General features: G+C 50.9%; 1 protein-coding gene across 3 annotated transcripts in view; it reads left to right on the forward strand.

Moving 5' to 3' along the window:
* The first annotated feature begins 1,454 nt into the window (after positions 1-1,454).
* nol4lb (nucleolar protein 4-like b) overlaps positions 1,455-15,024 on the forward strand; it is a 55,864-nt gene continuing 42,294 nt past the window's right edge. Inside the window, exon 1 of one of the 3 annotated variants that reach the window (XM_048983257.1) lies at positions 1,455-2,191. In XM_048983257.1, the coding sequence (XP_048839214.1) occupies positions 1,853-2,191 (339 nt within the window). In that variant the 5' untranslated portion in view covers positions 1,455-1,852. The remainder of the gene's footprint in view (positions 2,192-15,024) is intronic. The other 2 variants (XM_048983256.1, XM_048983258.1) reach the window with 2 other exon arrangements.

Here is a 15,024-nt window from a genome sequence, read left to right on the forward strand (position 1 = left end):
TGTATTAATGTGTAGCAGTGTGACCTCTAGTTTACTGTTCTGCAGCTGGGATCTGCATGCTCTCTGCCTGCGTCGTGTGGTTTTCAGCTACTCTGGTCTCCTACTGCGGTTTAAAAACTTGCAGTCAGGCGAATTGGTGTCTGAATTTCCCAGTGTGGCTGCTCTGTGATTGACTGGCACCCTATCAAGGGTTTAACTGCTGCTTTGTGCCCTGTACTTGCTGGGATGGGCTCCAGCCCCCCCAACACACACACCCACCCACCCACCCACACACACACACACACACACACACACACACACACACACACACACACACACACACCCACACACACACACACACACACACACACACATACAGCCCTAACCAGGATAAGTATATAGTTATTTTTCGGAATAATATATGTTTCATTAGAAGGTAAAATAACTTAAGGACTAAATGAAGGCAGTGCGCGCGCCACGTGTGCGCGTGCAGGTCAGCAGACGGACCACAAAGGCAACTGACTGTGAAAGGAAAACAGAACAGTTTAACTGCCGGGCGGGGGGGGGGGGATTGGGGTTCACGGGAGCGCTGTTCGGCGGGGGTACTCGTGTCGTCATTCTTACTTTTAAGAATCTTTATTGCTCAAGTCTAGACCATAATATAACCGCAACGGACACTATATCCTCCCCGACGACGAACCACTAAAAATACAAATAATAATCAATACCGGCATAATCCACTGTTAATTATTGTGTATTTTTTTGGTTTATATATATATATATATATATATATATATATATATATATATATATATATATATATATATATATATATATATACACACACACACACACACACACACACACACACACACACACACACAACCAAAACCTGTTTTTATCCCCGTGCTTCGTTTAGGCTACTTTGCATGCAATACAAGGAGCATGTTTAATCGCAGCTCTCCCCACTCGGGACGGCCGGTCCGATCTGTCCTTGTTCTGGACGGACGAGAGAAGCGCTTTTCCTCTCCCTCTCCAGCTAGCATGAAACGGGGGCTTTCCGGGGACATACACCTTCGTATAGGTGGACGGAATAATAATAATAATAATAATAATAATAATAATAATAATAATAATAATAATAATCGTGTTTACGCACAAAACGCGCGTGCTTTTTTGTTATATATTTTAAGGTTTGGGACGCAGATGTAGGCTTGATCAATCCGTTCAGGATAAATACCGGACGGGAACTTTACACGGGTCCATTTCAAACAGGTGGCGGACTGCTCCCGGTGCGGTTTGGCTTGAGGGGGGGTGGGCTTATGGGGGCGATTTCAGACCTCACAGCCACGTCAGAGCCGTCCCGTTCAGATCCGCCGCCGCTGTCTCAGAGCCCGGGGAGGTGGGATCAAAATTATTAATTATATTAATTCTGTCGTTTTTTTCATGGTTGTTTTTGTGGTGCGGGGGTTCATTTTAATCGTTAGGATTTCTTCCCCCCCCCCACCTTTTTTAATCAGCTGGGAGACCTTTAACGCACAGGTGGGAGAAGCCCGGGCCATAGGACGGCCCCCTCTTTCAGTTCCTCGGCGGAGGAGGTGTGCGGCTGACATTTGTTGTTGCCGTTTGGGACAGGAGACAAAACGTTTCTGCAAACAGGTGTGAGAGGCGCACTAACCCGCGCTCAACGCAGCTATTCCTCTTTATTATTGGGGAGGGGAAAAGCGGCGCCGCGCCGTTCCTCCTTTTTCTGCCAAAAGAGGAATCGCCTGTAACAGCGAGCTTTTTTTTTTTTTTACTTTCTGCGGTGTTAATTGGGATAATTTCAAGAAATATCCGGCCGGGTATTAAACGGGAGGACAGCAGAAAAGCCATGTCAAGTAAGAGATCATGCTCGGATCTGACGAGGAGAAGCCGGAGTCCAGTCGCGTCGGAGGCTGAGATGATGTTCAGCCAATTTCAGGACTGGTGCCTCCGCACTTATGGGGACTCCGGTAAAACAAAGACGGTCACCCGGCGAAAATACAACAAGATCCTGCAGACCCTACTGCAGGGCGACGAGGCGGACGGCGTCTACGCGGAGAACAGCCACATCAACGCCAAATTCAAATTCTGGGTGAAATCAAAAGGGTTTCAGCTCGGGGGCGTCCAAGGCGACTACAAGAAAGGGGCATCCGGAAAACCTGTCCTTTACGTCCCCATCAAGGCAGCGGTCAGTGACATGTGTGTTTCTCCCTGTGTGCGTCTTCGTGCCGTTTGCACATTTAAACCCCTTTGTGCTGTTATATCCTGATAAGCACGTTCATGTTTGTGAATCGCACCGACATTGACACCTGTGTTTAATTCTAACTTTTTTTTTCATATAGGGGGGCGGTTATTGTCCCCCCCGCCCCTCCCCCTCCCGCCTTCAATAAAAAAACCCAGAACGGTAATGTCCCATCCGAGATACCCGGTACCCCAGAAGGGAAAAGCAGACGCGGATGAGGGAGGGGGCGGTTTAGATCCACGTCCTCCCAATTTGCATCGTGTTGTCCTGCCAGCCGTAACAGGACGGTGCCCCGCTCGGCTTCACAAAGCGTTTGTTTTACTTCGTTTGTTGGAAAAACAGAGGGAAATGCTTGCAACGGTTTTTTTTAAGCAGCACCGAAGCCAAGATGAACAGGCGTGATGTCCCTGTTTAAAAAGAAATTATATTTTCTGTGTTTTATACCTATTTTCTATTAATATTTTGCAGGCACGCGTGCGTACGCGGTCGGACATTCGGCCCAGCCCCATCCGGAGGGACTGCATGAAATCGCCTTAGTAATTAGCCCAGAAAACGGAACTGCCCATAAATAAATCTATGTAAAAAGTAGCCTACCGCTAGCTAATAAATACACCGCGGATATCAGCAAGTGCCGTGCGATTAAAGAACGTTTTTCTGTATTGTATTGTTTAATACTGAGGGTTGGGGACAACTGTTGATTATAATGAGGGTATGTATATTGACTTTTAATAATAGATTAGGCTTGGTAGGCGCAGCCTGTCCCGCATTGAACCCCCAGGCAGAAACGGTCCTTCCTGGGACGGGTGTGGGTTAGCGTCATCGGGCTTCCGATGATCCTCACGACAACCCTTTGCCTAGCTCTGAGACTATTTATAACTAAAACTCTTCAAATAATATCTGTGCAATCCTGAAAATTCTATTTAACCTCCACGTTCAGTTGGAAAAAGGTCGAAAGTTCATGTGAATGGTGAAAAGCAAACACGGAAATAATGCTTTTCCCCTTATGTATCAATTTAAGGTATGGGTGCGTGGAAGGGCAGGTACAGATGTATTAAGTATACAAACCGGACAGGAGTTCAGCTTCACTTTGCCTGCACAAAATAATCAAAGTAGTAGCGGGACAGGACTGCATGCTAGTTTTAGGTGATCAGTCTTGGATCAAGTTCAAAACGAGGACATCCTAAAAATTATACTCTTGAGATCTTTTGCCCCGTAGAAAATGGCCAATTTAAGGTTTAGTTTTTCAGTCCATGCAAAACAAAGCACGAAACAGCCGAGGATGGCAGCGCGGATGCATTTGGACGGTGTCTTTAACACCCGAGGCATCATTCATTACGTAATTTATTTGCGCAGAAACTTGCACGGTCTCCAGCTTTGGCCCTCTGTGTCTTACAGCTGGATGTTTACTGGAGCAAATCAAACTGCGAGGCTGATCCTGGGAGTCACAGTAAGTCAGCCTCGTGGATTTAAATGTGCCATGTTTCGCTCTGAGGCGGAGTTTCCCAGCCTGCTCCATACCTCGGCCATTAAAACGAAACCAGTTATGCATCGCGGGATGGTATTCAAATCCCGAATTTTACTATTTAAATTCAGGTACCATATCCGTTAATACCATTCCCACAATTATGAGAGAAAAACGCACAGGGTGGTAAAAAAGAAAAAAATAAATAACAGGGTCTGCCAGAAAAAGACTGTCAGCTCCAAGAGTCGGTCTGAATTTGTGCCTCCCGCTGACCGGACCGACTTTATTTCTGTTCCTCTGGGGAATTGAGAGAGGACCTGTCAGGTGGTGGGGGGGGGGGGGTGATGGAGGTCACAGCCTGCCAGGCTTCAGCAGAGCTCAGGCAGGATCAAGGTGTCACTGGCTGCTTAGGTGACAGTGTGTGTTTGTGGTGGGGGTGGGTACGATGCACAGGAGACACTGATGGGGGTGGGGTGGGGGGGGTGTTGTTTTTTTGGTGCCCATCTGGAAGGTTAGGCTGGGTCGAGATCCTCCCTGTTCACTGATTTTGTCGTACACCCTCCACAATGGCTTTTTCCAGCATGTAAATAGTATCTAAGGGTGAGGCTAGAAATTGCTGTGTGTGCTACTATGTGCGGAGGGACATCTGACAGCATGGGGACAGTGTGGCATGAAGATAGTGTGGCATGGGGACAAAGTGATAAGGGGACAGAATGGCATGGGGACAGAGTGATAAGGGGACAGAGTAGTATGGGGACAGTGTGATTAGGGGACAGAATGGCATGGGGACAAAGTGATAAGGGGACAGAATGGCATGGGGACAAAGCGATAAGGGAACAGAGTAGTGTGGGGCAAATTGATAAGGGGACAGAGTAGTGTGGGGCAAAGTGATAAGGGGACAGAGTAGTGTGGGGCAAAGTGATAAGGGGACAGAGTAGTATGGGGCAAAGTGATAAAGGGACAGTGTAGTATGGGGGCAAAGTGATAAGGGGACAGAGTAGTATGGGGGCAAAGTGATAAGGGGACAGAGTAGTATGGGGCAAAGTGATAAGGGGACAGAGTAGTATGGGGGCAAAGTGATAAGGGGACAGAGTAGTATGGGGGCAAAGTGATAAGGGGACAGAGTAGTATGGGGCAAAGTGATAAAGGGACAGTGTAGTATGGGGGCAAAGTGATAAGGGGACAGAGTAGTATGGGGGCAAAGTGATAAGGGGACAGAGTAGTATGGGGCAAAGTGATAAAGGGACAGTGTAGTATGGGGGCAAAGTGATAAGGGGACAGAGTAGTATGGGGCAAAGTGATAAGGGGACAGAGTAGTATGGGGCAAAGTGATAAGGGGACAGATTAGTATGGGGCAAAGTGGTAAGGGGACAGATTAGTATGGGGCAAAGTGATAAGGGGACAGAGTAGTATGGGGGCAAAGTGATAAGGGGACAGAGTAGTATGGGGACAGTGTGATTAGGGGACAGAATGGCATGGGGACAGTGTGAAAAGGGACAGTGTAGTATGGGGACAGTGTGATTAGGGGACAGAATGGCATGGGGACAAAGTGATAAGGGGACAGAATGGCATGGGGACAGAGTGATAAGGGGACAGAGTAGTATGGGGTAAAGTGATAAGGGGACAGAATGGCATTGGGACAGTGTGATTAGGGGACAGAATGACATGGGGACAGTGTGATTAGGGGACAGTGTAGTATGGGGACAGTGTGAAAAGGGGACAGAATGGCATGGGGACAGTGTGATTAGGGGACAGAATGGCATGGGGACAGTGTGATTAGGGGACAGAGTAGTATGGGGAAAAGTGATAAGGGGACAGAGTAGTATGGGGACAGTGTGATTAGGGGCAGAGTAGTATGGGGTAAAGTGATAAGGGGACAGAATGGCATTGGGACAGTGTGATTAGGGGCAGAGTAGTATGGGGTAAAGTGATAAGGGGACAGAATGGCATTGGGACAGTGTGATTAGGGGACAGTGTGATTATGGGACAGTGTAGTATGGGGACAGTGTGAAAAGGGGACAGAATGGCATGGGGACAGTGTGATTAGGGGACAGAGTAGTATGGGGAAAAGTGATAAGGGGACAGAGTAGTATGGGGACAGTGTGAAAAGGGGACAGAATGGCATGGGGACAGTGTGATTAGGGGCAGAGTAGTATGGGGCAAGGTGATAAGGGAACAGAGTAGTATGGGAACAAAGTGATAAGGGGACAGAATGGCATGGGGACAGTGCAATTAGGGGCAGAGTAGTATGGGGCAAGGTGATAAGGGAACAGAGTAGTATGGGAACAAAGTGATAAGGGGACAGAATGGCATGGGGACAGTGTGAAAAGGGGACAGAATGGCATGGGGACAGTGTGATTAGGGGACAGAATGGCATGGGGACAGTGTGATTAGGGGACAGAATGGCATGGGGACAGTGTGATTAGGGGACAGAATGGCATGGGGACAGTGTGATTAGGGGACAGAGTAGTATGGGGCAAGGTGATAAGGGAACAGAGTAGTATGGGAACAAAGTGATAAGGGGACAGAATGGCATAGGGACAGTGTGATTAGGGGACAGGGTGAAATAAGGACAGTGTGATAAGGGGACAGAATGGCATGGGGGCAAAGTGATAAGGGGACAGAGTAGTATGGGGGCAAAGTGATAAGGGGACAGAGTAGTATGGGGGCAAAGTGATAAGGGGACAGATTAGTATGGGGGCAAAGTGATAAGGGGACAGAGTAGTATGGGGACAACGTGATAAAGGGACAGTGTAGTATGGGGCAAAGTGATAAGGGGACAGAGTAGTATGGGGAGAAAGTGATTAGGGGACAGAATGGCATGGGGACAGTGTGATTAGGGGACAGAATGGCATGGGGACAGTGTGATTAAGGTACAGGGTGACATGGAGACAGTGTGATTAGGGGACAGGGTGACATAAGGACAGTGTGATTAGGGGACAGAATGGCATGGGGACAGTGTGATTAGAGGACAGAATGGCATGGGGACAGTGTGATTAGGGGACAGAATGGCATGGGGACAGTGTGATTAGGGGACAGAATGGCATGGGGACAATAGCACCCTGAACTGGGGATAGAGGGTTATGATGCTAGGTGTGTGTGTGAGAGAGATAGAAAGAGAAAGAGATTCAGGTTTGAAAGAGACACTAAGTGTCCCTGAGAGTTACATTGATTAGCACTTTTTCTCTATGGAACAATGAAAGATGGGACCCTGAAAGGTGAGACCAGACCCTGGGAGGTGTGTGCGACACCCCTGTAACCATCTGTGTCGGCTGCATGTTCCTGTGCACGCATGTGAGCTGCATAGGGGCCACGGGGAGGCGGGTCATCGAGTAAACGACTCATTAACTGAACCGCAGCACTGGGCTGTTGGACGCCCCCCCTCGCGGGCTCCTAAAAATAGGGCCAACGTTCCTCTTTCCTGTGAAAGACGTTGTCCCATGAGCAGCCCTCAAACGGAAAAGGGCCAAGCATGGCAGTAACTTGGGGTCCCGTGACAGGGCAGGGGAGGGGGGGCGTGGTTTTCACAGGCATGTATAACACCCCGTACTTTTATTTTTGAAAAAAAATAGTTTTAAGTAGAACAGGGAGTGTGATAAAGCATCGATATGTCCATGTTCCTTGAATGCTCATACTTGAATACCTTATTGTTATTCTTGTTTTGTTTGGTAGATGTTTGTTAGCTCTTGCTCCTATGCTGCTTGCACTCATATCTGGGTATTCATTGGAATCTCAGCCTAGCTTTTGTTTATTTCTAGCTGACTGCTTGACAGCCCTGTGTTTGCAATGTGCTATTTACCTCACTTGTACATTGCTTTGGACAAAAGTGTCTGTTAAATAAAATAAAATATAAACGTAAGATCAGAGGGGAACTGTTTCGAAGGCCTGACCATGTGAGCACTGAGAGGGTCATCCCAATATTTCCTCTAAGCTATTCCTCCTCCAGTTTGCCCAGTAAGCCATATGTGCACATGCTGGTCTTTCCGTTGCGTTTGAAGGAGGACCTGCAGGCAGGTGGTAGGTCTGGATTGTCGGTGGTTGGATAGTCTTGGTGGTCTGCTGAGGTCTTGGGGTGGGGGTAGGGGTCAGCATTATTTTTTTTAAATTCTCTCCTTTTCAGTTCCCTCCGTTTGACCCCCGGCCATAACACGTGTCGATGGGACGGCGTGGGAGGCGGCCTGCAAGGTTAACCTAATTGGGCTGGACCTTTTATCAGGGCCGAAATCTCAATGGGACCTTGACCCGTCAGAAATAAATACACTAAATTGACTCGAATGGCCAGCACTGCACTGACTCCCCCCTCCTCTGCATGTGCCCACCGGCCTCTGGTCATCTGGTGTTGGGGGTGGGGGGCTGGGGTGACAGAGGGGGCAGCTTCCTTGCGAAATAAGAGAGTCATGGTGCGGGTGGGGGGGGCAGCATGGCGGAGCAAACGCCTGCTCCAGCTGCCTTGTGACGCCAATTAAGGGTGGGGGGTGGGAAAGCTTCCATCAGATGGAGTTAATGAGCCTGGGGGGCGGCGGGAGGCCGTAGGGGAGGGGCTGTCCCATCCGGCGGTATTAAAAAGGCCTGAATGTGTAACCTGTTTCATAGTGAGGAATTCCACCATTTCATTAGGTTGAGTGTCGGATTCAGGGACATGAGCGGCTTTGGCTCCGTTCTGCCGGATCCCGGGATGAAACCCGGAATCCTGCTGCTGCACCTGCAGGAACGGGCCTGTTTCCAGCAGCTGGGGGGCGGGGCGACGGGGATACAGACACCCCACTGGTATAACTGGCCCCTTAACAGCAAAGATCACCAACATCTCTTTATCCCGCTGTCTTTATCCGGTTTGCTCGTCCCTTTGCCACCCCCCCCACCCCGCCTTCCAGTAGCACGTGGCTTAGCCCCTGGCTTTGTCCTTGTGGCACGCACCTCATAATTATTATACATGCCCCCCTGTCCGAAGGAGCATTGTGACGAGCAGAAGGCTGTTGCCACCCCCACCTGGCAGGGCCCGTGCAAGAGACAACAGAGTCAGGTATCACTAAGCACGATCCTGACGTACCCCTCCCAGTACAGTGGGAAGGTGAGTCCATCAGTGTAAGGGGGCGGGGCTCTGAGTAAAGGGAGGGCCTGGTGGGTGGAGTCAGCTACCTTACCAGTGGGACATGGAATGAAAGTAGGGCCTGGTAGGCGGAGCCAGCTGCCTTACCAGCTTTCCAGTGGGACTCTGGGTAAAAGTAGGGCCTGGTGGGCGGAGTCAACCGCCTTATCAGCTTTCCAGTGGGACTCTGAATAAAAGTAGGGCCTGGAGGGCGGAGTCAACCGCCTTACCAGCTTTCCAGTGGGACTCTGAATAAAAGTAGGGCCCGGTGGGCGGAGTCAGTCCCCTTGACTGCCAACTGCTTGATATACGTTTGCGTCTGGATACAGACAAAGGGAATAGAATTTGGGGCTAAATGAAATCGGCCTTGTAGTGGCCCTAAAAGCAATAAAAAGAAACAATAAAAAAGGACTTTTTTATGAAATATAAAATGCAATATGCTCTCCAGAGTGAGAGATCATTAATTATGCATTATATCTCCTAGAGGTCGCAGATTACCCACCACCTGTGTCTCTGCTGGCCTTATTCTGAGCCCATGGCGGCAGGTGTGTTTGTTTGGAGAGTCCAGAGGCTGGGCCTAAGGGGGGCCTTAAGAGGCCGTCCTGCCTGCTGCCTGCACCCTCCCTCTATGGCCAGCCGCTCCCGCCGCAGTAAACCCCACACTGCCGATTATTGAGTTACCGGGCGTCCTAGGTTACCAGGGCAGGTTAACGCGGGAGGTGGGAGCGTGTTACTTGTGCGTCTGTGCTCGATGTGTTGTTTACTAAACTAGCCTCCTGTTTTCAGAGTAGCCACCCGAAGATTTACAGAGTGAGATTTACTGGGCTGACAAACAGTGTGTCTGTGAGCCCCTTTGTCTGAACTTTGATGTCAGTCAGATAAGTAAACGATTTTAGTCCAAAGCAAGGTATAAAGTATTCAGATGATTTGTGAAAGATGTTTAGGAATATATATAATATAAATTGTAAAGAAGTTTTCTGGTGCGGGACAGAGTGAGGTTAATATAACAGAGACAGATGAAGAATGTCTCCTGGAGGAATCCTATACCCAAGCTGGTACTGTGTGATGCTGCTGTTTGCAGAAGGTGTCCGTGTGTGTGTGTGTGTCCCTGTGTGTCCCGGTGTGTGTGTCCTGGTGTGTGTGTGTGTCCCTGTGTGTGTGTGTCCCAGTGTGTGTGTGTCCCAGTGTGTGTGTGTCCCAGTGTGTGGGTGTGTGTGTCCTGGTGTGTGTATGTGTGTCCCTGTGTGTGTATGTGTGTCCCTGTGTGTGGGTGTGTGTGTCCTGGTGTGTGTATGTGTGTCCCTGTGTGTGTGTGTGTGTGTCCTGGTGTGTGTATGTGTGTCCCTGTGTGTGTGTGTCCTGGTGTGTGTATGTGTGTCCCTGTGTGTGTATGTGTGTCCCTGTGTGTGTGTGTCCCAGTGTGTGTGTGTGTCCCAGTGTGTGTGGGTGTGTGTGTCCTGGTGTGTATGTGTGTTCCAGTATGTGTGTGTCCTTGTGTGTGTGTCCCTGTGTGTGTGTGTCCCTGTGTGTGAGTGTATATGTGTCTTCCAGTATGTGTGTGTCCCTGTGTGTGTGTTTCTGCGTGTGTGTGTCCCTGTGTGTGGGTGTGTATGTGTGTTCCAGTATGTGTGTGTCCCTGTGTATCTGTGTATTCCTGTGTGTGTGTTTCTGCATGTGTGTGCGTGTCCCCGGGTGTATGTGTGTCCCGGTGTGTGTGTGTCCCTGCATGCGTGTCTGCTTGAGTGTGTGTTTGGGTTTGTATCCACCACCAAATGTGCCCACAATATAGTAAAGCTTCTTATTTTAGTTTGTGAGGACATTTTTAGGTCCGCACAATAGACACCTCAGTTTTCTAAAAATCAATTAGAAAACATAAATAAGCAATAAATAATTGTTTGGTTATGTTTTAGGTTAGGACTGAGTAGGGATTAAGGGTCTCATGTTGGGATTAAGGTTTTGCCCATAGTGTCCCCACAAAGATAAGAATATAAGAGCCGTGTGTTTGTGTGTGTGTGTGTTTGTGTGTGTAACACATGGGGCTTTACAAAGCCCAACACTCCGGCGTCACATGACTGCATGTTAAGTAAAGCTTTCACTGAAGCCTGGGATCATTGCTTGCCAAGTGTCAGAAATGTTAAGTAAGCTTGTAGATAGAGGGAGGGGGCAGGATGGATCTACGGGAGCAGCAGTGGGGGTTAGGGTTCAGCAGGTAGGACATGGGTTTGTAACCTGAAGGTTAAGGGTTTGAGTCCCGGGTGGTTTCCTGCTGTGGTACTTAACCTGCCAGAGGGGAAATGCTGCTTCTGTAAGCCGAGGGAGGCAGTGCAGAGACTCACACGCCCCCTGGGGGTTATCAGCGGACCTGCGGCCTGACATCTTCCGTGGACGTTGTATAGTTGATGATCTGGGGCCTCTTTGAGACAAATAACACCAGAACTGAAGCAATGTCACTTAGCAGTGGCACAGGAAGAGCAACAGACGCAGATCTGAGGAGCCCGATTACACCTAGAGAAGTCACACAAAATCGAGTTTCTATTAAAGATTTTTTTGGAGAGGTGGGGAGGGTGTCAAGGTTGGGGGGTGTGGGAGTGGGGAGGAAGGTGGGGGGGGGGGAAATTCATCGTTCTTCTGACAGCATCTGGCTGGTAACGTAACCGTATGCAGCTTTGGTTCAATTACAGGAGTGCGAGTGTAAAAATGCGCGCGGTGTGGGGCAGCTTCTGCGTGTGAGGGGGGCTTCAGACTCCCGGGCCAGGAGAGCGCGGTATGGCCACACGGCGGAAATGTGCCGCGCGAGTCTGACGCAAGACTGAGAAAGGGAGTGGGGGTCATGTGACTCGGCTGAGTCCCCAACCAACCGCTATAAGCATCCTGGGACCCGGCTTTCACAGCAGAGTTATAATTGGCTGGCAAGCTGGTTTCGGGGGGGGGGGGGGGGTGCACAGAGAAACAAGGACATTAGTATGTGCAATCCAAGGGGGGGGACAGGTGTGACCCCTCTCTCATTCTCGGATCTGTATTTACGGTGGTACATATCATCATCGGCCCCCGTCGTTCCCTCTCCAGGATGTGGTGGTGCTTTGTGGGGCCTGGGCATGCAGGAAATGGGGGGGGGGGTTTGATTTTTAGGACGGCCCGATGCTTGCATCAGCTTATTCCAGATTGCAGGCCACCTCCGTTCCACCTTGCCAGCACACGGTTGGGTCACCCCGCCTTCAAGTGGCAAAACTGGGGCAAGGCCATGGCAACTACGCCCCCCCCCACCCCCGGTGATGGTGCCAGGACAGGGAACCTGAATTACGCCGTGCTCCGCTCCTCACCATCATGTGACGCTCTTATTTAGCAACACACCGTCGGCATACCTCTCCTTCCGAGTCACCTTCAGCCTTTTCAATCATGTCTGTTCAAAGCTCTTCATAGAGAAGCGCAGCTTATCAAACCAGAGCAGATTAAAATCTAAGGCTCCAGTTTTAGGGAAATGATACCCCTGTATTTTATTGCCATTTGTCTTAAAGCTTAAAATCCTTCACTTTGAATACTCATAAATGCCCCGCCAATTATGGGTTTATTAATAAGACGCGGAGTCCCGTTTGAGTCCTGTCTGAACATATGGGGCAGACTGTCATTGGTGTCCCCGTTCGCCGTCCCTCCCGGCTGTGTGGATGGGCGGAGCCTCACCCAAGCCGTCACTGACGTGAGGAGCGCAGAATCAAGTGCTTAGAAGCCTCATTATATCTGCATCACATTAGTACACAGGGCAGAAAAGCTTGCCTCACATCACAGTCTTGACCCCTGGCCTCTTTGCCGAGTCTCTTATCTTCTGGAGGAGCTGGGAGCCGTGTGGTTTTTCCAGCTCGGTGGCACTTCCCAGTTCACCCGCTGATTCGGGTCCTTGCTGCTGACTTCCCGCATGTTGCCGATGAATGTTTTTTTTAATATATATATATATATCCCTACCAGGACCTTCTGCCACTTTTTATTTCTGTACTTTTCTTGCTTTCATACGTGTTTTCCTCAGGAATGTCACTCCTGATGCCGTTTTCTTTCTCTCCGGGATGTTTCAGCAAAGAGACGGAGAGAGGTGACAGTGTTTGTGCTGAGCTCACACACATCTTACAGATACATTAAGCCCATGGACACACACACACACGCACACACAGACATGCACAGCTTACGCACATATACAGGCAGGCACACATACAAGCAGACATACACACACCTCCCTAGAACACACATAAAAGCAAGCAAACATTTTTATTACACGCACATGCGTGGATTCGGCAAGGTGACCCACTTCCCGGCTGTCTCTCATGGCTGTGGGGGGGTCCCTCCAGCCCGTACTGCTCCAGAGGACATGGCGGGGGGGTGGGGGGTCCGACCTGGCTGCCCCCTGCGGGGGCGCGGGGTGGGGTGGGGGGGGGTTGAGCATGCAGGGTTGCAGCCGCCTGCTCACCTCGCTGTAAACCCCTGCTGTGCTGACTGTGTGCCCCCCCCCAGTGCCCCACATCCAGGCTGGGCTGCTATGACACTGAGCCTGGGACCTGTCTCTCTGGGTGGGGGGGGGTTAGGCTGCCATATTGATGCGCCTCTGGGTGCCCAAGGGTTTTTTGCCCGCCCCCACGCCCCAGCATGTTGAGTGCCCTCCTTGATGGGAGGGGGAGGGCTCCACAGCCACTGTCCGCCCCCCCCCTCCCCGCAGTCTCATGGTTGCCATGGAGAATCTTCTTTTTCCTCCCAGTGGAGGGGAAATTAACACCATTTTTTAATTGGCTCTGGGGCCTCGATTTCCACCCCTACTTCTCTCCCTCTCCCTCGTTTCTGCCCCCACCCCCATGTGCAGCGACCCCACGTCTGCAGTTCAGCTGCAGCCCTGCGATCGCCTGCAAACAGCACATAGGATGGCCCAGTGCGTCTGTTGCTAGGGACGACGTCTTTCCTGGGGGAGGGTGGCGGGGGGGGGGGGGGGGCACACTCGTGTCTGCATTCCCTCCCTCCGGAGATAAAACCTCACGGTGCCATTTGCAGAACTTGGGTTGGGCCTGACTGGCTGGTGCCGTCCCACTACCTACACGCAGAGTGGTTCCGAAATGAAGAGTGGGCTGGCCTTTCTGTAGCCTGCCGACGCGCACGTTCGCGGCCAGCGTGTCAGCGAGCCTGTCCCCAGGGGGGCCGCCTTCTCCGCCGCCCCCATACAGGCTGATTAACTGTCTCCTCACACATTAGGAGCTGGGGGCCTCGGCCAGGCCCCCCCATCCCGCACGCTCGTTTCCTGCACCCCTTTATCGACATGCACACCTTTTTCTCAGCTAGGCTTTTTTTTTTTTTGTTACGCCCCACAGTCTGTTTGCCGCAAACAATGAGCCTAGGGCTCGGCCCTGCCCCCCCACTGCCCGCTGCGGTGCCAGGAAATGCTGGCATGTGGCGTGTGCGACCGCACAGGGGCAGGGGGGAGCAGGCTGTGGAGGGAAGGGAGGGGGATGGCCTGGGGAATTTTATGAATAGGAGTCTTCTCCTTGTCCTCTGCGCTCCATTCTCTGGGGGGGGGCGGGGCGTTTACACAAAGCACCTTCCTCAGAACCCCCCCCGCACCCAGAGTGCCCCCCCCCCACCCACCACAACGCCTGTCTCAGCCCTGACTCCTGCTATTGCCAGATAATCACCTGGTATCGCAGCGTCCGTCTGTCTGTCTCTTTCTGTGTATGCGAGTGTCCAGGTCCCACGTCACGCTCTCGTAACGCGCCGTAATTACGCTGACAGATCGGGGGGCGGGGGGGGGGGGGGGGGTCACTGGCAGGGATAATAATAACCACTATGATTAAGAGAACTGCTTTTGTTTATTTCATGCAAGTCTTTCCCTTCCGTGACTCATACGGGTGGAGGCGATTCCTTCATCGAAACAAAACGCACCGGCCGAAATGAAAGAAGATAAAATGCTTTGGGGGGGTATGGCTGTGATGGTGGGGGGGGGCGGAGCAGCGTGCTTTGTTGCCTCTGGCACGGGATATTGGCATTGTCAAGTATTTAATCATCCAGTAGGAGAGAGAGAGCAGAACCTGGAGGTAATGTGGATGTAATGAAGGGGCATTTATGAACTGGAAGCGAGGAGGGAGGGGGGGAGTATTTTGCTGAGGAGCAGGCAGAGAGCCTTCCTCCTTCCCATAATGCTGTCTGGGCTTCATGCAGACCCCTAGAATAGGCTAGGCTACTCTCCGCCATAACTGTTTATACATT

The sequence above is a fragment of the Brienomyrus brachyistius genome, chromosome 18 (assembly GCF_023856365.1).
Source record: "Brienomyrus brachyistius isolate T26 chromosome 18, BBRACH_0.4, whole genome shotgun sequence".
NCBI classification, from domain to species: domain Eukaryota; kingdom Metazoa; phylum Chordata; class Actinopteri; order Osteoglossiformes; family Mormyridae; genus Brienomyrus; species Brienomyrus brachyistius.